The 25,334-nt window shown below is 34.7% G+C and overlaps 1 protein-coding gene across 3 annotated transcripts in view; it reads right to left on the bottom strand.

Moving 5' to 3' along the window:
- The window catches only part of RNGTT (RNA guanylyltransferase and 5'-phosphatase), a 338,127-nt gene that overhangs the window by 130,503 nt on the left and 182,290 nt on the right, over window positions 1–25,334 (bottom strand). For all 3 annotated transcript variants that reach the window (XM_017876820.1, XM_017876821.1, XM_017876822.1), the window contains one exon: window positions 15,800–15,900. In XM_017876820.1, the coding sequence (XP_017732309.1) occupies window positions 15,800–15,900 (101 nt within the window). The remainder of the gene's footprint in view (window positions 1–15,799; window positions 15,901–25,334) is intronic.

Below are 25,334 nucleotides of genomic sequence, written 5' to 3'. Positions count from 1 at the left end.
AATACCAATTCCAATTAAAATAGAGAAAATTTAAGTTTAAATCAGTGTTAAATATTAATCTACCCAAAATGGAACCATTTAAATAGTAATGAGTTTAAATAACTGTTAAAAACAGAATCATATAATTAAAATATAAATGCAAGAAAACTTTTTGAAAGAAAAAACACAATATACATGATTTGTATCTAAAATCATAGGTTATACTGACAAAGAGCAGCAGAAGCAGAGAAGTAGCTGAATAGTCTGAGCTTCTTGTCTTACTAGGGACAGGGTTTCACTCTAGATTCAGATATTTAGAAAGTACCAGTTAAAAAGGCCTTTGACAAATTTAAGGATGATTACAAATAGAAGTTAAAATAGAACATAAATAAAGAAAATCTTTATTCTGCTCCTCTCCTCCCTAGGAGGGAATTGTTCAGAACATTCTTGTCATAATGATAAAACAAGAAAAGAAATAATAAGGTCAAAAAAGAAGACAAAGACTACTTGGAAATTAAAAATAAACTATTAAGGATCCTAGGAAGATGATAAATCTAAACATGTCTGACTTCTCCTCATACCCAACTCTGAATTATCAGCCTGTGAATCCAAGTGTCTACTGAGTAAAGTGAGGTATGAAATTTGAGGGCTTCCTAACAGGGGAAATGATTGAGAAGAGCCTCAAGACAAAGATTGGAAAATTAGCAAATCCTGAGAAGAGTACAGGGCACTGAAATCTAAAAACCCTAGAGAACAGGCCAACATTGCCCCAGGTCATGTGCCTGACCTTCCTATGGGTTGAACATATTTGAGGCCTAACATGAAAGATTTTACAGAGTAGAGGATGTAGGGAACAATTCTCCAGTTATGATCCATCAAGATAAAGAACATACATTTTTCCTTCTTGTGTAGACTGCCACCACTTAGAGCACTCCAAAACCAGACTTGAGCCCCAGTGAGTCAAAAGTAAAATGGGAATAAAGTAACCTGTTGGGAACAGGCACCCAAATCTGGCCATAAACTGGCCCCAAAACTGGCCATAAACAAAATCTCTGCAGCACTGTGACATGCTCCTGATGGTCATGACGCCCACACTGAAGGTTGTGAGTTTACCGGAATGAGGGCAAGGAACACCTGGCCCACCCAGGAAGGAAAACAGCTTAAAGGCGTTCTTAAACCACAATCAATAGCATGAGTGATCTGTGCGTTAAGGACATGTTCCTGCTACAGGTAACTAGCCAGACCCATCCCTTTATTTTGGCCCATCCCTTTGTTTCCCATAAGGAATACTTTTAGTTAATCTATAATCTATAGAAACAATGCTTATCACTGGCCTGCTGTCAATAAATATATGGGTAAATCTCTGTTCGAGGTTCTCAGCTCTGAAGGCTATGAGATCCCTGATTTCCCCACTCTATACTCTATATTTCTGTGTGTGTGCGTCTTTAATTCTTCTCGTGCCGCTGGGTTAGGGTTTCCAAGACCAAGCAGGTCTCAGTAGTACCCCATAAAGGAGCCAAAAGACAATCAGAAAGAGAAAAGAACTGCACCCAATAATTCTATATCTAGGTAAGACATGATTTACCTGACTGGAAAAAAAAAGTTAGCAGTTAGGCAAAAAATTCATATTAAAAATCTATATATTCCCATCTGAGAAAATTACTCCAAAGAATAAATAAATGTGAAGAAGAAAGAGAAAATGAAGAAAAGGAGAAAGTGGTAGGTGACAAATCTTGCAGTATATAAATGCCATTAAATTTAAATTGGATAATGGCAGACTGACTGGAAATTGTACAAGAGCCAAACAAAAAGATTCTTGAAATGTAAGTGACATTCATGGCTGTAAGAGAAATTCATAAAACACACAAACTACTACAACAACAAAACAGCCTAGAAGCAAAACTACTAAGTTTTTTCAGTAATACCTGTAGGGATTGGTTTGGGGAAAATGTTCCAGTAAAATTTTCCAACAAAAGCTAGGGCGAATGGGTGGTGAGACTAAAAGCACGCCAAAGACGTCTAAAGTAAGAAGAAATGTAAGGTATTAGAAAGTATTCTAAAATTTTTACATGATGGGGGAGGATGAAAAGAACATCTTGAGGCTGGGCACGGTGGCTCATGCCTGTAACTCCAGCACTTCGGGAGGCCAAGGTAAGTGCATCACGAGGTCAGGAGTTCAAGACCAGCCTGAACAAGATGGTGAAATTTCATCTCTACTAAAAATTCAAAAGTTAGCCAGGCATGGTGGTGGGTGCCTGTAATCCCAGCTACGTGGGAGGCTGAGGCAGAAAACTCCTTGAACCTGGGAGGCGGAGGGTGCGGTGAGCTGAGATCACGCCACTGCACTCCAGCCTGGCCAACAGAGCGAGACTCCATCTCAAAAAAAAAAAGAACATCTTGGTGGGGGAGAGTTGGTACCTTATTTTCAAGTAATAACAGAGAAATATATCTGATTATGAATATAAGAAAAGGAAAGGTAACCAATAATATAATGAAAAGTTAATATAGAGTTCAGGTTAACAAAGAGGAAAAGGCAATTAATTCCAATTATCACACAGAAACAATTTTTTAAAAAGGAAAGTTAAAGAGGTAAAATTAGGCTGGGTTTGGTGGCTCATGTCTGTAATCCCAGCACTTTGGGAGGCCGATCACAAGATCAGGAGTTCAAGACCCAGCCTGGCCAACATGGTGAAACCCCGTCTCTACTAAAAATACAAAAATTAGCCAGGCATGGCGGTGCATGCCTGTAATCCCAGCTACTCGGGAGACTGAGGCAGGAGAATCACTTCAACCAGGGAGGCAAAGGTTGCAGTGAGCCAAGATCATGCCACTGCACTCCAGCCTGGGTGACAGAGTGAGACTCCATCTCAAGCAAACAAAAAAGAGGTAAAATTAATAAACAAAGTAGAAGGAATAAAGCGACATATTTTAGCATACAAATGTTGAATGGACTAAATTCTCGTGTTAAAAATAAGAGGCTACAGACTGAGTTAAATAAAACCAACTATATTTTCAAGTACACACTTAAAGTAAAAGAATTTTTCCAACGAAGGATTGAGTTTGATGTTTGAAAATAATGACTATATTGACTACATACAAATTATGTTTTATAATTACATTCTTAATAGATAACCTACAGGTTTCAGTAAGATAGCATCAAATCAGGAAAACTCAAAAAACATGACATTCGGGTTTACTCTGTTCACTTGGAGCTAAGTGCTAGCAATGTAGGGGAAACTGTCCAGAGTGAAGGTCAAGGAAAGCGCTGGATAGACAGGTTGAGAGAGTGAAGGTTATCAGCTTTTTATGACTCTTGTATCCTCAGACTAAAACACTAAAAAAGTTACAAAATTTTATCATAAAAAAACAAATTGTCTTTAATGAGCCACTTTTCAGTTCTAACAACTAATATCCACTATGCCACACTGTTACATTACCAACTAATTTCACAAAAGGACTAGTCATCAAACATGTACAGCTGCACTATAAACGTGTATCAGTTACTGGTCCCTGAGGATATATGATCATGTATTTGCTATGTTCTAAAACCAGATGATCTCAGCATGATAGTTTTGGCAGTGACCCACCACCGTGAAACAAAAAGGCTGGAGATACATGAATGGGAGAAAAGATCCACAACAAATTCAAGAAAAAGCAAGCAGAACAGGCAATATTAGTACCATGCTAGGAGAAATTTAGGATTAAAGGCAATAAAAAGAAAGAAGAAGTACATGATTTAATAACAAAAGCATGATTTGGGGGGCAAAAATATCAATTGTATATCTGGAGAAATCAAACCTAGTATCTAAATACAAAGGTATTAAATATGCAAAGCAAACAATTATAATGTAAGGCTTCAAGTATCTCTTATATGGGGAAGAACAAGTAAAGAGAGTAAAGGAATTTACTAATACAAACTTTAATATTTAACTTCATAATCAAAGAGAAAATGTTGTATTCCCTAAATAGCAGAAATAATTTCACTGTTGTTATGTCTAAGAAAATCCAGAAAAGTTAATATATGATGTTATAGAGAAGATTAACAAAATGTTTTCAAAAGATTTTCAGGTTAAATTTTCTGATTAAATTCAATGTAAGTAGGAACAAATAACAAAACATAACAAAATACATTTTGGTTGAAAAGACAAAGACATATTTTGAAGTCACACTATAAGATTTCAATAATCTTTAAGTTTTGACAGGCCAACCATGTAGCTAAATTTTTTGAAAGTTAATCCTAAACTCTTTGAAATTTTCCAAACTCAGATTCCAAAAGCAACTTTTACTCCTATTGTTACATGTTTAAGTGACAGTCTTAGGCAATCTTCATCTGTCACATAAGCATTATCTTAAGTTTCAGTATACCATACATCAGACACATGGTTATTTAAGTGATTTAAAAGATTTCAAAACTGTTTTTAAATGATTTCATATCTATTTTTTCTTACTATACTTCAAATTCAGTTATCTCAGATTGTTTTACTTATTTGATAGTCTTTGTCTCTATATTGCATCATTTTAAAAGGTTGATGCTCCCTCCTCATAAGAGAGAGAAAACAAAAGCCCTTAATTGATTAACGTTTGGCAAAAGTGCTTGTGAATTTTCTTTAATAATTAAAACCCTGTTTGATAAGAAATTACCAAAATTAATTTTATAACTGCTATGATCACTGTAATTCAGAAATTCAATTTAGAAAGTAATCACTGAATACACTCCAGTGCCCAGTACACAGAAAGGAATAAATGAACTAATGCTCAACCAAGAAGGGGATAGTCAAGTACACAAGGCAAGTCTCTCAGAGCTATTATACTTTTGTCGAAAGGTGTCTATTACTCCAGGTAGTTTCTGATCATCTGAAATTATGTATATTTTAAGTATAAATTCCTCAGATTTTGTTTGATGAACCTGACATATTGAATAACACAGAGACCCTTTAAAAAACACATAATGTTCCACATTTGGGATTTGTTTAATGCTTCCTCATTATTAGATTAGAGCTAGACACCCATAGTCAAAATACTAGATATAGTACTGACGTAGTGCATAATGTTCATTTTATCCTCACTGCTGATGTTAACTCTGATAAGCTAGTAAGGGGTTGTCCAATTTCTCAACTCTCTAATCTATTATTTTGCCCTTGCAAGTTACAAGCAATCCACAGAAAGACATTTACAACAATGAAAATATCTTGCTTCTTATAAAAATGTCCCTCCCGGACTTAGCATTCATTGATTATTTTTGCTTGAGCTGATCTTTACTATGGTGGTGGCAAAATAATTTTCCAAATCCAGGACTCTTAGAACATTTACCAATCAGCATTCTGCTAAAAGCTAAACCACCTCTTCTCATTTATTACCAGCATGGCAGTATGGACTCATAGATTCCTATTTTTAGCAAAGTTTATAATTCATTACTGTCCCTCTGGTGTCCACATTATATCCCAGGTCTGGCCAGTGGGAACACCTTCAAGTTGGCTCCTGTACCCTTTTGACACACATTGTTTTTGTTGAGCTGGGGATGTAGTTTCTTACTTTCTGGCATAAGAAGGTATCCTACGCCTATCCGGCATCTTCCCTACCCAGCTCTAGAATAAGCCATTTCTCTGAAGATTTCTGGTTCTTTTTGGTGAGAAATGGTGTTAGACACCAAAATCTTTGTGCTGGATATGCTCATTATTACCAGGGTGCCTCTGCTTATAGGTCCTGTCAGTGGACAGAGCTAGGAAATAAGTTTATGCATATCACATGTTACATACACAAACACAATCATGTATATATATTCACATACATGCACATACATGTGAACATATATATTCAAATATTTTAAAACTTCTAATCCATCTCACAGAGTTCTTCACTGCCTTCCTCCATTTCATATTTGTATCTTTCTCCCTCCTCACTGAGAACCTGGACAACCCATTTGCTCAATCCTATAACACTTCTAAAGTAGTTTGGAGTTTCACAACCATAATTACAGCAAAAAACAAACCTAATAAAAAAGGAGGTCAAGATTTGTTTGCAGTTCTTCCCATCTCATCTCTCATGAGGATCTGCACTCAAATCCTATGTTCCTAAGTTACTTCGTTTTCCCCCCACCACCTTCAATGTGATTCAAAGTAGGAATTTAACTAATATTTAATCTACATAATATCCACCAGGTAACAAGCTTTTTATAACATAAACAAAAGGTAACTTAGAGAAATTGCAATTAGGGAAAACATACATTGAGAAAAATTACATAAGCAAAAGGTTCTAACGTAAAGAATAGTGTTAAAACAAATGTGAAAATTAAATTCCAAAGAACCAAATTATAACACAAAGGTGATATACATTTCTATTTAGTAAATTAACAAGTAAAAATAAGGAATTTGACTCCAGTGAGATCATAAGTAGATATTTTAAAGCCACATACTCCTTTTCTTCTACTAGTTACTTCTAGGCACTTTGATTATGATGTTGGTTTTTGGTAAGAGGCCTGGGAAAGATTTTCTGCTGAATGCAGGAAGGATGAAATACCAGAGGAAACAAGAGTTACTAATACCCAAGAGATAACCAGGCAAAGGAACTGAGACGAGTTCAGTCACCGCTCCTCCTTGCCTCTCCTAGGCACACTGGAAGTAAAACATAATCAAGAATGTTAAGAGTACTAACCATTCAAAGACCGAAAGCCAACGAAACACTTGTCTTAAAACATGTTTGGGTGATGAGAATATTTTCAATTAAGAAAGCAGTTACTATGGGTCATTTGCTAAATAATAAAAATAGCTATGTTATACATTAAAAAATACAACAAGCTATATGCCAAATAGCTTAGTCATTAAGCATACTCTGGAATAACAGTGATTACATTAGTGTTTTTATCTCTACTTTCTTTAAAATAATTTTTAAATAAAAGAATTAAGCATTTCATTTTGAGAAAGAGGCAGAGGGTAGAAAACAGAAAACGCTGCTCAGCAAAGTAATAAGACTTTTCCCCTATACTTAATCCTTCCTTATATAAGAACAGTTTTCAACATTCAGAAAATATTTTACCACCGTAATTTCCTTCTCAAAAGAATAACACTAATTCAAATAAGCAGGAGAAAACGAATTTTTTTTCCCCGCAGAGAAGAGACCTTGCTGTATTGTATAGGCTGGACTCTAACTCCTAGGGCTCAAGCAATCCTCCTGCCTCAGCTTCCAAACCCAGCTCATTCTTTTTTTTTTTTAATGAATTTAAGCAAAACACACACACACACACACTGCCAGCAGAGTAAAAAGACTTTTCCGATAGGAAGTAAAGGAGAACCATGTAGTCAATTCTATATATTCCATTGTGCTTGCTAGGAAGCTAGCATTTCTCAATTTTAAATGTGCAGACCTTAGCTGGTTAACAAACTGTAACCTTCTGGCCAGGCGTGGTGGCTCACACCTGTAATCCCAGCACTTTGGGAAGCCGAGGCAGGTGGATCACTTGAGGTCAGGAGTTTAAGACCAGCTTGGCCAACATGGTGAAACCCTATCTCTATTAAATTACAAAAAATTAGCCCAGCATGGTGGCAGGCACCTGTAATCCCAGCTACTCCAGAGGCTGAAGCAGGAGAATTGCTTGAACCCGGGAGGTAGAGGTTACAGTGAACCGAGATCGCACAACTGCACTCCAGCCTGGGAAACAGAGTAAGACTCCGTCTCAAAACAAACAAACAACAAAAAAAATACCTAAGCCTCCCAATACAAGTGGGAGGCCAGATCCCCTTAAAGAAGGCACTGCAATACTACTACAACCATGCACAGTACTGTAAATCCACAGTTGGCAAACTATAGTCTACAGGCCACATCTGGCCTCACACCTGTTTTTGTAAATAAAATTTCACTGTGACACGGTCATGGTCACTCATACACATATTGTCTAGGTTTGATTTAGCACCACAATGGTAGACTTGAGTAGTTGAGATATACAGGCAACAAACCCTAAAATATTTGCTATCTGGCCTTTCATGGAAAAAATGTGCTGACCCTTGCTGTAAATCTTCCAACTGTTTTTCAAAAGATGAGCAGCACTTGCTAAAGCGATTGTTCTGGTAATCCCCTAGGGGTAAATACCCTAGCGGTCGTGTCTGTTTAAAGTAAGTGTCTGGTAATCCCCTAGTGGTCCGGGTGTTCTCTTTTCAAAAGAAAATTCTAATCCAAAAGAGAGGATACCCGGACCACTAGGCGATTACCAGACACTTAACTTTAAACACACACGAATTGCCAGGGACCCAAAATGCCACTGCAGTCCGTAAGTTAAATGGAGAGCTTAGGGTAATCTGGTGATAAATGGATTACTGGCTCAAATTTAAATCTAAGTGGGACGGTATGTCCACAAATACAACCTGCGGTTATTTTCCAGTTACTGGATGTATAACTGGAAGAGAAATACTTGGAAACTCAATTTCCACATTGGCTGTCTGACCCATGGAATAAGGGTCATTATGCTAGGAAAGGCCAAATAAAAGCCCCTTCAACCAGCCCTCCCTACCAGGAAAATAAACCAAAAGCAATAATATATCTCCAAGGGAAATGCAAAAATTAGTACCACCATCAAAGATTTAGAATAATTTTTGATTATCATAAATTTAATCATGTTGTTAAACCAAGTGCAGCTGCCATTTCAGATGTGCAGTCTTTAACGAAACAAATCAGCATAGCCTCTAAAATCTTATATACAACAAGGTGACAAATGCGTTTTTCTCCGTACCAATCTGTGGTGCTTTTGGAAGACATCTGCCCTTGCCTAGCATGATCAATAGTATATCTTGCAGCCATAGCATACTGCTTTTCTGCCCTCTGCCATAGTATAATCTACAGAGACAGTGGTCTTTTTAAAAAATAGTAAATATATATATAGTACTTATTACGTAACATGCAGTAGTTTAAAAGACTTACATGTATTATATCATTAAAGTCCTACATGAGGTAGGCACTATTATCCACATAATGAAGTTACAGAAACACAAGCAACACAGAGATAACTTGAGTAAAGAGTGGCAGAGGTGGAACTGAAATCCAGTTTGCATAATATCCAGAGTCTCTTTGCTTAAGAGGATCCACTACAGTCATCTAAATGAAAGGTATTTTCTTTTTCCTTTTTTTTAAGAAAGGGTCTCACTCTGTCACTCAGGCTGGAGTGTAGTGGCACTACCACGGCTCACTGTAGCCCCAACCTCCCCAGGCTCAGGTGTTCCTCCCACCTTAGCCTCTGAGTAGCATGTGCCATCATGGCCAGCTTTTTTTTTTTTTCTTTCTTGTTAGAGACGGGTTTCACCAGGTTGCCCAGGCTGGTCTCAAACTCCTGTACTCAAGCAATATGCCCACCTCAGACATCTCAAAGTGCTGGGACTACAGGAGTAAGGCACTGTGCCTGGTGGAAGAGTTATTTTGCTTGCATATTTATCCATGTGTCAGTTGATAAATATTTGGGCTGTTTTCACCCTTTGGCTATTACGAATAATGCTGATAAGATTCACATACAAGTTTCATGTGGGTATACATTTTCATTTCTCTTGGGTATATACTTGAGAGTGGAATTGCCGAGTCATATGGTAAGTCTATCTTAAACATTTTGAGGAACTATGTAACTGTCACAGTGGCTGCACCAATTTACAATCTCAACATCCATGTGTAAGGACTCCAGTTTCTCACTATCACTTGTTATTGTCTTTTTAATTTTTTTCAGAGACAGTGGTCCCTCTGACACTACACAGAGCAAATCACTGATCAACAATGCTGATGATTTTGTACTTATTGAGAGTGATAAGGAGGAAGTATAAAGTTCTTTAGACATCTTACTAAGACACATGTAAGACAGAAGACATAAAACCCACAAAATTTAAGAGCCCATTGCCTAAGTAAGATTTCTAGGGGTCCAATGGTTGGAAGCCTATCAGGATAGCTTCTCCAAGGTGTCAGAGACAAGTTACTGTACTTGCACTATCAGTGGATACTAAAAAGGACGTTACAAAGGTTAACAATCACTGGATTTTGAGGCAGTACTCCAACTCATTGACCAAGGAACCTGTTAGACTACCATTTTTAAGTTGAAATCAGAACAACAGATGACTCTGCAACAAGTTCAGGCTGTAGTGTAAGTTGCTCTGCCACTTGGGCCTTATAACCCAGTATATCAATTGTCTGGAGCCTCTGAATCCTTTCTCCAAGATCTTGTGGCAAGAACGACAGCTGGGCAGCAACTGGCTTCTTATGAACCCTATAAGGCCTCCTCCAACCTTCTAAATTTTAATAATCTACCCTCATTTCTTTGTTACCCCAGTTCTCTGCATAGTATATGCTTCCTGCAGTGCTTGCTTTCTCTGCAAGATTTTTTCATCTCTTCAGTTCTTTTGTAACAGACAATTCTTCAAATAAATTCATTCTGTTAAAATATTTGCTGTGTTTCTGTTTTTAACTAAATCCAAACCGGTATGTCTATTAACATCACACAACTATGTGTGAATGCAAAATCAAACAACAAATATAGATGCTAGGTCTGAGCTCAACCTCAAAGCTCTAGGAAATCTTGTATCTCAACAGACTAGGCCAATTTGTAAAAGATAACTATTAGAGATTTTTAGAATACTATTAACAACTTTCCTGGAAACACATACAGGAAGACACATGTATACAACTATATTTTACAAAAGACTTTTACAGTGAAAAAGACATTGAATATTTCCAGTTTCTCACTATTATAATGATGCCTCAATAAAATTATTATACACATACTTTTACATATTCTTATTTGTTTGTATATACATTCCATCACTAAATATTTCTGGAGCGCCTACTATAAACAAGTCACCACACTATGTACTAAGAATACAACTATGTAGAAGACAAACAAGATATCTCCTTTCACAAAATTGGAGCATATTTTCTCAGGATATATACTACCTTATTGCCCATTGAAAGAGTTGTACCAACTTCTGTTCCTACCAAACAGTTTAGGAGGGTACCTATTTGCTCACATTCTAACCAAAAGGGACAATGTTAATATTTTCAATGTGATAGGTAAAAAATTACATTTTGGGCCAGGCACGGTGGCTCACGCCTGTAATCCCAGCACTTTGGGAGGCCTACATGGGTGGATCATGAGGTCAGGAGATTGAGACCATCCTGGCTAACACGGTGAAACCCCGTTTCTACTAAAAATACAAAAAAATTAGCCAGGCGTGGTGGCGCCTGTAGTCCCAGGTACTCAGGAGGCTGAGGCAGGAGAATGGCGTGAAGCCAGGAGGCAGAGCTTGCAGTGAGCTGAGTCGCACCACTGCACTCCAGCCTAGGGGACAGAGTGAGGTTCCGTCTCAAAAAAAAAAAAATTACATTTCATTCTTGTTTTAGAATGTATATTTTTTATTAGAAGGACAAAAATCTTTATATTTTCACAGCCAAGTGAGGCTTCTTCATTCAGGGCACTTTTTTTCCACTTGATAATACAGAGTATGTTTTTAATTCATGACTTAACCATACATTCTGCTGAGGTTCAGTTAATAACTATAACCATTTTTTAAAGGAAACATTTATTTATTGAGTTTTATACTGAATTTACATGCATCATTTATTTAATCCTCACAGAACCTCATAAAGCAGTATTATTTTTTCATTTTAGCCCATTAGCTTGTAAATTCTATAAAGGCAGACTTACATTTACTTTGTTTACCCCTGCAATTAAATATTGAGTGTAAATAAATCTTCAGCACAACAAATCCACAAAATAAACATTATTCCTGTGGACATTTTACAGATGAGGTAGGTTAAGTAACAAGAGCACACAACAAATAAGTAGTGGAACTTGGATTTAGTTCTGGGCAAACTTGGCCAATAACCTATGTTCTTAACCACTATATACTATTTATACCAGTATATATACTGTCAAGGTTATTTTAAGAGACTTATTACAAAAACGTCTATAATGAAAAGTTACTGACTTTGCTGTGCTCTTGCTCTCCAGGTGTTTAACAGTTATGATAAATTACACAAATAAGCTAAAGATATATGCATTTTAAAAGGGAAAATTAACAAAGATTGGAATCAAATAGGAAATGATTCACACGGAAAGTTGGACTTAGTGCAGCAAGTAACAGATAGTATTGCAGAAGCAGCAAGAAGGTAAGACGCACTTTTAAATTTGTTTTGATTAAAACAATAAAAATAACGGCAAATATTTCAACGTTTACCAAGTACCGGATTCTGTTCTAAACATTTTACATACATTAGCTTATTTAATCCTTACAAAGTCTCATGAGGCCAACTCTTATTTTATTGATGAAGAACTTGACAAACAGAAAAAAGTAATGTGCTCAATCACACAGACAGTAAGGAGATAACCTAGGCAGTCCAGCTTTAAAATCTGTACTCTAAAATACTATTCTATACAAATAATAAGTTTATACCAATCACTATATATCACTGACACTGTACTCAAGAGTTTGCAATTTCCAGAGTACAGACTACTTTTGTAATTCTAGCTTTTGACCATGACCATACTCTTAGGTCACAAGTTAGTTAATATAAAGCCATCATATTTTTAAAACAACGAATAGCTCTCAGATGAAAATCCGTATTGTCTATAAAACTCAACACAATATAAATTGCTAAGATATACAAAAGTTATATTTGGCCATGATAAATCAATGTAAATATATCTCAAATTTTCAGAAATGATAATAGGAAATGAAAAGAGCAAAGTACAGATTTTAATTGCCATCAACAGGGCACTCAACACATAGAACAGATTTTTCTATTTGTATTAAATTTTAATCTAACAGAAATCTATACTATTAGCACCTCATTAAAGTCAAACTCAATAACATACCTAGAATGCCTCAGTCTTCATTTCTTAGAAAACTACTGCAGTCATTTTCAAAGACTACTATTTATATACCTTCAAGATATTGTATTCCATTTTAGGCTTTGTGGAAATATTTGGAAGTACAATCAAAGAAATGAGCTTCTCTCATGGTGTTTTAATAGCTTAGTCCCACTTCACTAGTGCATGCTTAATGATTCAGAAACATACCTACTCCCCTTTCAAACTATTATAGGCATATTTCTTACAATATTCTCTAAAATACTGAGTTAATGCTAAGCATTACATATAAACTCATTTATTCAGTAAAGACTGCTATAATGCACAACATTCTTTACATTTAGAAAAAGCATATTACTCTGGCTAACTAAATATGTTTTATGCAATAGTTACCATGTTATATTTCATATTAAATATTCTATATTTGAAAACTGACTACCATTACACAAATAATGTACATACACTGATGTAAGTTGCACATTCCTATCTGAAAATCACCTTAGAGTAACATTTGGATGAGTTTTAAAGATGCGCTAGACTCAAAAGTAATTCCATTTTTTAGGAAGAAGACATATAAATAGGTAAAATTTTAAAAGAACAAAATATATTTAAAACGTACTATGAAAAAAAGCAAAACTAGGATGACAAACTACTAAACTGAATTACATCATGCTATGTTTAATTACAATAGGAAATTACAAGTAAAAGTAACATTTTTTACTACTAGAGAAATGAGTATTCTGTGTTTAGCCTCATGAAGCCTTTAAGTGCCACTAAGAATTATGACTGTAAAAGGCAAAAGTAAGCGATTTTTTAAAACCCAACGAAACAATCCGAGAGTCTGTATTTTTTTAACCAAATATAAATATAGCATTAAGAAAATAGAAGATCTAGTAATGAAGCAGTTTAACAAATTTTACCTCATCTTTGAAGTCTTATTTTCAAAGAACTGTATTAGCTTGTGTCAAAAAAACAAAACAAAACAAAACAAGTGTAGCCCCACTAGAATTAGTTTGTTAGCCTCCATTTTTCTAATAGCGAGATGGTCTTCTATAAGGCACTTCCAGAAGAACATATCAAGCCTACACCCAACTTGCACGATTAGTGATCAACAATCCCACATTTGACTGGCAACTGAGAAAATCTGTACATTGGGCTAATTTTGAGTTCAACATATCAATATTTATCCAATGTTTAGATAAGAGAAAGATATTTTTGAAATTATCCTGAAAGTCATTCACGTGCATGTATTCCACCTATTCCTATAGTATCAAATTTATCTATCCTCAGATTATAATCAGACTCTATATGAGTTCAATATATTCTTGGGGGTTCCAGATAATTGTTGTAACAATTTTTTGCCAGTAAGTCTCAATTGTAAATTAAGCCACAAACATTTAGGGATAGTGTGTGTGTGCATGTGTGTGTGTTTCTTTCTCTTTTTGTTTTTTTTGAGACAAAGTCTTGCTCCCAAGTAGCTGGAACCACAGGTATGCACCACCATACCCAGCTAATTTTTGTTTGTTTTAGAAACAGGGTCTCCTTTTGTTGCCCAGGCTGGTCTCAAATTCCTGACCTCAAGTGATCCTCCTACCTTGGCCTCCCAAAGTGTTGGAACTACAGGCATGAGCCACCACACCCAGCCTAAAATAAAATATTAAATACCCTACTGTTTGAAAACGAATATCCACATGCTTTATTAAACCCACCTTTTCACTTAAGATTCACCACAATGCAGAGTTTCCTCTCTTTGATAATGCATAGTTTCTTAAAATATTTTAATATTTTGGAGTCTGGACTCCATATATCCCCTGTTCCATTAGCTAGTAAAAATGCTATCGGTGCTTTACCTTTGATAAGTAAAAATTTCACAGGATACACTGGTAAGTTTTAATTTCTTTGCTAATATTATCCTATTTACTTTCTCTGATTTCCTTGAATAAGGATTTCTTATTTTGTTGTAATGTATTTACTTAGACAAGACACTTAAAATTTATAGAACAGAAGTGAAACAAAACAAGGCTTTGGAAAATTTTCAAAATATTCATGCTAAAGCATCTTTTATACTAAGACAGCAACCAAAAAAGTCACAAAAGGAAGATTAACCAATAAATTAAAAAATTAACACTTAATAAACATTATGAAAAACCTTAATGAAAGTCAACAGTTAAGCCCTTACCCTACAAAAGTATAGAAAATATTTGCTCTGCAAATGCAAACATGAAGTATTTTCCTTCAAAGTAAAAAAGACTTACTTTGATATGCTTAATTATAATACCAATGATCATCTTATATCTAGATCTATAATTCATATAACAGAACTATTTTTTAGTAAAATCTCAAAATTTAGTAAAATTTTCACTTTGCAATTTAACAAAGTTCTTTTGTGGGGGGGGCGGTGAGGGGGAATGAGGTCTCACTCTGTCACCCAGGCTGGAGTGCAGCAGTGTGCAATCTCAGCTCACTACAACCTCTGCCTCCCAGGCTCAAACAATCCTCCCACCTCAGCTCCCAAGTAGCTTGGTGGCATGTGCCACCAAGCCCAGCTAATTTTTGCATTTTTGGTAGAGAGGGAGTTTCATCAGGTTGCCCAGGCTACTCTCAAACTCCTGAGCTCAAGCAACCCACCCATCTCGGCCTCCCAAAGTGCTAGGATTAGAGGCGTGAGCCACCGCGCCCAGCCAAAGTTCATTTTTTAATATTACTAACTTTCATATTGCTATTATTAATATAATAATATATTATATTAATGAAAAATGATTTTAAAACAAAGATCAGTAAAGTTTAAAGGAAACTGCAAAATGTTAGCTGACACAGGTCAAAGGAGTAATCTCTGAAAATGAGATTAATGTATATGTAAAATATTTTGTAAAATAAAGTATTTTCGTTTCTTTCTTTAAAGTATTGTAAAGTATACATGAAATACCCTGTAAAAGGTGAAGCCTTACACAAACAGTATTATTTCATGCAAAAAGTACAAAAGTGCATACTTACCCTTCTCCTCCCATTCTTGTTATTTTTAGACGAAAATCCACAGAATTCAGACTGGGAGGCTTCCATTTCAAAATATCATCACATCGACCAGGTTTATATTTCTAAAGCCAATTAAAATGATGACAATCATTACTAAGAAGCTAAAAATTAAATATTCAATGTATTAAACCTAATGTAACTTTTTATTAAGCAAAATTAACTTCTTTTCTAAACATAACTTTAACCTTCAACCAACACCTGAGGCTAGATAGCTACATTCTTATTGATTACCTTTCTTCTTTTCCTACCAAAGACATGTAGACCCCTGTTTGTGAAAGTCCAGAAAAAGAATAAACCAGTGATTCTATCCAAGCTTTCTATGACTTAAAAGAAGCCTGATTTTTAAAAATGCTTTTTTTCTTGTTCAGCTTTATGGAGGGATAATTTATAATGAATAAAATTAACCAACAAATCTTGACAAATATCTATAGTTACGTAACTACGACCAAAATCATGATATTGAACATTTCAAGGACCTGAAAAAGTTTCCTGCTAACATTTGCTGTCAATTCCCTCCCCCAGCATTCTGGCAACAGTGTTCTGTTTTCTACGACTATAGTTGTACCTACATAAGAAAAACTTTAAAAATAAAAAATAAAGAAATACTTTACATAAGAGTTTTGAGATGAATCTATTCTGATGCATGTATTAGTAGTGTGTTCCTTTTCATTACTGACTAGGATTTCATTGTATGTATATACCACAAATTATTTACAAGGTGACAGATATCTGGGTTGTTTCCGGTTTTGGGCTATCATGAATGATGTTGCCAAAACATTGACATGTTTTCCTAACTCTTGGGTAAATAACTAGGAGAGTGGAATGACTGTATCACGTGGCAAATGCATGTTTAGCTTTGTAAGAACTGTCAAACTGTAACATTTTCTATTCCTAACAGAAATGAATGAGAGGTCCATTTGCTCTATATCTGCCTTAGACGAGGCACTGTCAGTCTTCTTAATTTAGCCTTTCTAAAGTGTGTGTCTCACCATTTTAACTGGCATTTCTCTAATGGTACAAAGATGGTGAAGATCTTTTCTTTTGTTTATTGTTATCTGTATACCTTCTTTGGTGAAGTGTCTGTTCAAATCTTTTACTCTTGTTTTCACTGAGCTGTCTGACTCATTACTGCCTTGTAAGAAGTTACTTATATATTCTAAATAAATAGTCTTGGTTGGATATATGTATTACAAATATTTTCCACCAGTCTTTGGCTTTTTCATTTTCTAAACAATTTCTTTTGAAGACCAAAGTTCTTTATTTTAGTAATGTCAAAATTATCCATTTAAAATTATCTAACTTGTGCTTTTGTGACCTATTTAAGGAATATTTTCTTAAAGTCATTACAATTTTCTACTGTTTTCTTAGACAAGTTTTATAGTTTTAGCTCTTATTTTTAGGTATACAAACCACTTCAGGTTTATTAATTTCTATGGTATGAAGCACAGGACTGTGTATATATAAATATATATATATATATATACACACACATTTCTTTTCTTACTAATCTGCTGTATTGACATATATGGCTTTCTTCCTGCTAATAGAATAGTCTCAATTACTATAACTTTATACATTTTGAAAACAGGCTGTTAAGTCCTCAAACTTTATTCTTCTTTTTCAGAACACTTTTAGCTAAGGTAGCATTTACATTTCCACATAAATTCTAAAATCAGTTTGCCAATTTCTATGAAAATAAGCCTGCTGAAATTATAATGAGGATTACACTGAATCAATCAATATAGGTTAGGGAAGAAATGACATCTTAACCAAATTGAATCTTCTGATTCATAAACACTGTAAATTTCTCCATTTATTCATCCTTAAATGAATCTTAACAATGTTCTGTAGTATTCAGGATGGAGATCTTGCATGGCTTTTGTTAAATTTATGCCTAATAATTTACTATTTTTGGTGAAATTATCACCACAAAATTCAGTTTTGCTTCTATATACCAGCAATAAAAATCAGAAGAGAAAAAACGGAAAGGAAATTTTTAAAAACTTACAATAGGGTTAGGTGCGGCGGCTCACGCCTGTAATTCCAGCACTTTGGGAGGCAGAGGTGTGAGGACAGCTTGAGCCCAGGAGTTCGAGATCAGCCTGGGCAAGAAAGTAAGACCTTATCTCTACAAAATTTTAATAATTAGCCAAATATAGTGGCACATGCCTGTAGTCCCAGCTCCTTAGGAAGCTGAGGTGGGAGAATTGCTTGAGCCTGGGAGGTCAAGGCTATAGTGGGCCATGATCCTACCACTGAACTCCAGCCTGAACAACAGAGTGAAACTCTGTCTTTAAAAAAAAAAAAAAAAAAAAAAGTGCAATAGCATCTAGAGGAAAAAATATGTAGGAATTAATTTAACCAAGGTGAATCATCTGTATGCTGAACATTGATTTCTTTAAAAAAAAAAAAAAAGATGGAAAGACATCATATGTTCATGGATAGGAAGACTTAATGTGTTAAGATGTCAATACTCCTAGAACAATCTACAAATTCAATGCAATCTCTATGAAAATTCCAACAGTGTTTTCCACAGAAATGAAAATGTGCTCTTCAAATTCACGTGAAATTTCAAGAGGCCTAAAGAGTCAAAACAATCTTGAAAAAAGAAAAAAATTGAAAGAGTCACACATTTTACTTTTCAAAACTTACTACAAAGCTACAGTAATCAAAACAGGTGGTACCGGGATAAAGACAGACACAAAGGCCAACAGAATAGAATTAAGAGTACATAAATAAAGTCATACATCTATAGCAAATTGATTTCTTTTCCACAAGGATGCCAAGCCCATTCAATGAGGGAAAGAATACTCTCTTTAAGAAAGAGAGGTGGGACAGCTGGTTTTCCACATACAAAACTATGAAATTGAATGCCTACCTCATACCATATACAAAAATTAACAAAAAATGAATAAACAACCTAAATATAACATGTAAAACCATAAAAGTCTTAGAAGAAAACATAAGGCTTTGCGATCTTAGATTTAGCGGTATATTTTTAGTTTTGACACCAAAAGCATAAGCAACAAGAAAACATAAGAAACAAGCACAAGAAACAAGAAAACTACAAAGTTTGGACTTAATCAAAATTAAAACCTTTGTGCATGACAGAACATTATCAAGAAAGTGAAAAGACAACCTATAGAATGGGAGAAAATGTTTGCAAATTATACATCTGATGTAAATCTGGATAGGTACCTATTTATATCCAGAATATATTGTTAAAATACATACAACTTAACAACAGCAAAAAAAAAAAAAAAAAAAAAAAAAAAAAAAAAAAAAAAAAAAAAAAAAACCCAAATTTAAAAGTCAAAAGACTTGAATAAACATTTCTCCAAGGAAGATATACAAATGGCCAATAAGCACATGAAAAGATATTCACTATCATTAATCATTAAACAAATGCAATCAAAATCAAATGGAGATACCACTTCACACTAACTAGGGTGACTATAATTAAAAAAAAAAAAAAACAGAAAATAACAAGTGGTGGTGAGAATGTGGATAAATCAGAACATGCACATTGCTGTTAGAAATGTAAAAGTGTGCAGCCACTATAGATAAAAGGTTAACAGTTCCTCAAAAAGCCAAACACAGAATTACCACATGACCCAGAAGTTCCATTTCTAAGTACACACTCCAAAAACCTGAAAACAGCTACTCAAACAGACACTTGTATGTTAATGTTCATTGAAGCATTCTTCACAAAACTTACAAGGTAAAGACGAGTTTCCATCACCAGGTGAGTAGATAAACAAAAGGTTGTATATATATACATTATCCAAATATAAAAAGGAATGAAGTTTTGATACGTGCTACCAAATGGATGAACCTCAAAAGCATTATGCTAAGTGAAATAAGCCAGACACAAAAGGAAAATATTGTTATGATTCCACTTCCATGAAATATTTAAAATAGAAAAAAATCATGGTGACCAAAAATGGATTAGAGGTCGCCCAGGGCTACAGTGTGGAAGAAAATGGAAGTTACTGCTTAGTGGTTAAATGATTTCTGTTTGGGATGATGAAAAGGTTGCGGAAATAGTGGAGATGGTTGTACAACACTGTCCATGTAATTAGATATTACAAAAATTATTTTAATAAACAAAAGCTTTGTAAATAATTGTTACTCAGCATTATAGCTTTCTAATGCATATAATATGTAAATATAAATAAATCACACTAATCGATACATTTGTATATTCACTTTATAGGTATCCTAATTGGAATGCATTTACTCAACAGAATGAAAAACTAATTGAAATTTTTTGATATGTAAAGTATATAACATTATAACACAATGTTTGACATACATAGTGAAATGATTACCATGGTAAAGCAAATTAACATTATCCATCTCCTCAGTTACCTTGTATTTGCGTACATGTGTGTCAAGAACATCTGAAATCTACTCTCTTAGCAAACTTCCACTATATAAAATAATATTATTAAGTAGAGTCACTGTGCTGTACATTAGACCTCCAGACTTATTCAGGCTATGTTAACTGCAAATTTGTGCTCTTTAACCTACATCTCCCCAATTCCCCCACCCCCAGCACTGGTAACTTTCTTCCTAGTTCTGAACAGTACCTTCTAGTTTCAACAAAACAAATCCCTCTGAATACCCACAATTGAGAGGGAGGACAAAAAGCATAGCTCTCCCTCTGACCTGAGCTTGCTAATTTTTTCATACTTCTAACCACAGAAGACTGTACAGTTAGAACTGACAGAGTAATTTATATCTGTTTCAATTACAATAAGGAGGTACAGAATTAGTTTATCACCTATAATCAAAAGTTGTTACTAATAAATTACCAACTGGGTTTGTTTCTCCCCCATTTAAAAGAGCTTATTAACCAAGTAGCTTAATAATAGGTGTTTTTTGCATTCTGTTTCTGTGTACTCAACTCTTTGAGATTCCATATGTAAGTGAAATCACACACCATTTCTCTTTCTGTGTCTGGCTTATCTTGCTTAGTACAATGCCCCCCAGCTCCATCCATGTTGCTATAAATGACAAGATCTTTTTTTCTAAGCCTGAATAATGTTCTGTTGCATAAATATACCATAATTTCTTAATTCATTGACCCACTGAAGGACATTTAGATGGTTTCCATACGTAGGCTGTTGCAAATAATGCTGTAATGAACATGAGAGCACACATATCTCTATGAAGTACTAATTTCATTTCTTTTGGTATATACTCAGAGGAACTCCTGAGTCATATAATAGGTTTCTACTTTTTTGAGGAGCCTCCATACTGTTTTCCATAATGGTTGTACCAATTTACTTTCCTACCAACAGTGGAACACCCTCACTCTCCACATTTTCACCAACTATTTTGTATGTTATCTCTTGTATTTTCAATAATAGCCATTTTAATATGCATGGGGTAATATCTCAATGAGGTTTTAATTTTCATTTCCCTGTGATTGGTGATGTTGAGCACCTTTTCATACATCTGTTGACTTTTTTTTTTTTTTTTTTTTTTACAGAGTTTCCCTCTCGTTGCCCAGGCTTAAGTGCAATGGCGCGATCTCGGCTCACTGCAACCTCCGCCTCCCAGGCTCAAGTGATTCTCCTGCCTCGGCCTCCCAAGTAGCTGGGATTACAGGCATGTGCCAGCAAGCCCAGCTAATTTTTTTCTTTTAGTATAGACGGGGTTTCTCCATGTTGGTCAGGCTGATCTTGAACTCCTGACCTCAGGTGATCCACCCGCCTTGGCCTCCCAAAGCATTGGGATTACAGGCGTAAGCCACCATGCCCGGCCACCTGCTGACCACTTTTATGGCTTCTTCGGGGAAAAAAAAAAAAGTCTATTCAAGTCCTTAGATTATTTGCTTTTGTTTTGTTTTTTGCTACCAAGTCGTGAATTCCTTTAATATTATAGATATTAATATTATATCTATAATATTAAATATGTGCCTATCAGATATGTGCTTTGCAAATATTTTCACCCAATCTGCCTTTTCATTTTGTTGATTGTTTCCTCTGTTGTGCAGAAGTTTTTTAGTTTCACGTAGTCCCAGTTGCCTATTATTGCTGTTGTTGCCTGAGCTTTTGATGTAACATCAAAAAGATCACTGCCAAGACCAACATCAAGGAGCTTTTCCACTATATTTTCTTCTAGGAGTTTTACAGTTTCAAGTCTTACAGTTAGGTATTTGATCTATTTTCAGTGGATTTTTGGATATGGTATAAGGGTCCAATTTCATTCTTTTGTATATGGATATTCAAGTTTCCCCAGCATCATTTACTGAAAAGATTATCTTCTCCCCATGGTGTATTCTTGGTGCCCATGTCAAAACTTAGTTGAACATACATGCTTGGGTTTATTTCTGGGCCCTCTATTCTGGTCCATTGGTCAATGTGTCTGTTTCTATGTCAGTACTACACTGTTTTAATTACTAGAGCTTAGTAATATAACTTGAAACCAGGAAGTGTGATGTTTCCAACTTTGTTCTTCTTTCTCAAAACTGCTTTGGCTATTTTCAGGGTTTTTAGTTCCCTACAAATTTTAGAATTGTTTTTCTCTAATTCTGTAAAAAATGTCATTGGTATTTGGATAGGGATTGCACCGAATCTGTATATCTCTTTGGGTAGTACAGACATCTTAACAATGTAAATCTTCCAATTCATTAACATGGAATATCTTTCCATTTATTTGTATCATATTCAATTTCTTCCATCTTGGTTAAATTTATTCCTAGGTATTTTATTCTTTTTGATGCTATTGTAAATGAGATTGTTTTCTTCACTTTCTTTTCAGACAGGCTGTTATTGATTGGTGCAGAGAAATGTAACTGATTTTTGTATGTTGACTTTGCATCCCACAACTTTATTAACAGGTTTTTTTTTTTTTTTGATATAACAGTCTTTTTCTACATATAGGATCATGTCATCTGCAAGTAGTGATAAACTACTTGTTTTCCATTTTAGATGCCTTTTATTTCTTTTTCGTGCCTGACTGTTCTTGCTAGTAGTTCCAGTACCACGTTGAATAGAAGCACCAAGAAGGGGAATCCTTGCCTTGTACTGGATTTTTCAGGAAAAGCTTTTAGTTCTTCCCTATTAATTATGATGCTAGCTATGGCCTTTTCATAAATGGCCTTTGTGTTGACAAAATTTTCTTCTATACCTATTATTTTATTGGAAGTTTTTGTCATAAAGGATGTTGAACTTTGCCAAATGCTTTGTATGAATCTGTGGAGATGGTCATGTGGTTTTAGCTTTTATTCTGTTAATGTGGTATATCATATTGATTGATCTGCATATGTTTATACCAACCTTGTGACCCAGGGATAAATTTCACTTGGGGATTTTAAATGTATTCTTAGTACATAGCAAAAAAAGAAAAGGTATTATCTGAGTGTCTTAAAATTGATTATAAAGGAATGAACATTGTAAGCCTTGAAGGATGGGTAATATTCACTCATGTAGATTTGCAGTATGAAGTAAACATGAGCAAAAACACAAGAGTAGAAAAATATAGGATGTGCTAAAGGAGAGGCAAGTCTCCCAATTCATTGTGTGCATTATGGAAGGTGGGTCCATACTATGAGAAAATACTTAGGAAGGAAAATTGCTAAGTTTCTCAATACTAATATTTTTTAATTATCCAAGTTAAATTGCATTCTAACAAATTTTAATTTGATTTTCAAATTAGATATGGAGTCTTGCTATCTTGCCCAAGCTGGAATGCAGTAGCTATTCACAGATGCAGTCAAAGCACTGCAGCCTTGAACTCTTGAGTTCAAGCAATTCTCCCATCACAGCCTCCTGAGTAGCTGAGATGAAGGGTGCAATTCATTGCACCCAGGTCAAACGGATTTTTATAAATTATTTAAAACTGCAAAAATCATAATCATAGGATCGCTTATTTCAAACGAAGTCCATAGAATGACGATCCAATATAACTTGTTTTGCTAAGAAAGAAAAATCACTGGAATTGATAGGAAACACCTTTTAACTGTGACACATGTAAGAAAATAATGCACATTATTTTCCCTCAAGTTTTGTATTGAAGCATGAGTAAGTATAAAATCAAATATATAATTTTCAGTGGAAATTTTATTCCATATATTTGCCCTGAGAGATTTATTTAGGTAACATATATACTTCAGGATAATCACAAATAAATCTCCTTAGACTGGCTTTCAATGTAAGTTTTTTTGGAATGTTGGAACTGCAAAATTTTCCCATTGTCAACTCATTAATGAAGAGAATCTGATAAAATATAGTCATTTTCCTAGTAAAGCTTATTTGGCAGAAAAGTCACAGGCCTTTAAGTAACAGTGGCTCATTATAGTAGTAAAGGGTCAAAAAAAGTAAGGGGAGAAAGGAGTGTCAGCAAGAGAGAATGGGCTCAAGAAAAAGAGTAAGTTTGGGTAGCTTGAAACACACTATGCACATCCCACCGCATTTGCAATCGCTGCCAAGGAAATTTCATATTTACAGACAAAGCATCGTTTAGTTCTGCTTCCGACTTGTTTATATAAGCGACTACAAGGCCACTTAGAAACCAGTATCAATCTAAGTTATTAAATCTAGAAAAGTTGAATGATGGTATAGTTTTAAAATATCTCCTAACAGGTACCTAATGATGAAATCTAAAAAGCTTTAATATGTAATTTTATTTGTACAATAGATATTAAATATCATTCACATTTTCTTGCCTGTAAATCAAGACTCAATTTTGTCTAATAAGAAAACATGTATCAACTCTTCTGTTTTTACACGGCAATAATTCAGAAACTTAAGTAACTCCTCATCTCAATGCACTCCAAATCATTCATATTAATTTGGAATACTAGACTTGATATTATTAGGAACTTCAAAGCACCTTTATGAAAATTAAAGATTAAAAAAGTTTAGAAAATGGGGCCAGGCACAGTGGCTCACATCTGTAATCTCAGCACTCTGGGAGGCCAAGGCGGGCGGATCACCTGAGGTCAGGAGTTCAAGACTAGCCTGGCCAACATGATGAAACACGGTATCTACTAAAAATACAAAAATTAGCTGGGCATGGTGGCACATGTCTGTAGTTCCAGTTACTTGCGAGGCCGGGGCAGGAAAATTGCTTGAACCTGAAAGGTGGAGGTTGCAGTGAGTCGAGATCATGCCACTGCATGCCAACTTGGGCAAAAGAGTGAGACTCTGTCTCAGATTAATTAATTAAATAATTAATTTCTCTAAATTAATTAATTAAATAATTAATTTCTCTAAATTAATTAATTAAATAATTAATTTCTCTAAATTAATTAATTAAATAATTAATTTCTCTAAATTAATTAATTAAATAATTAATTTCTCTAAATTAATTAATTAAATAATTAATTTCTCTAAATTAATTAATTAAATAATTAATTTCTCTAAATTAATTAATTAAATAATTAATTTCTCTAAATTAATTAATTAGTTATTTAATTAATTTAGAAAATGGTATATTAAAAATACTATAGCTCCCAGTTACAGAATGTAGATTCAACAATGAC

The sequence above is a fragment of the Rhinopithecus bieti genome, unplaced genomic scaffold (assembly GCF_001698545.2).
Source record: "Rhinopithecus bieti isolate Rb0 unplaced genomic scaffold, ASM169854v2 scaffold_10354, whole genome shotgun sequence".
NCBI lineage: Eukaryota > Metazoa > Chordata > Mammalia > Primates > Cercopithecidae > Rhinopithecus > Rhinopithecus bieti.
This window is presented reverse-complemented; position numbering and strand designations above follow the sequence as displayed.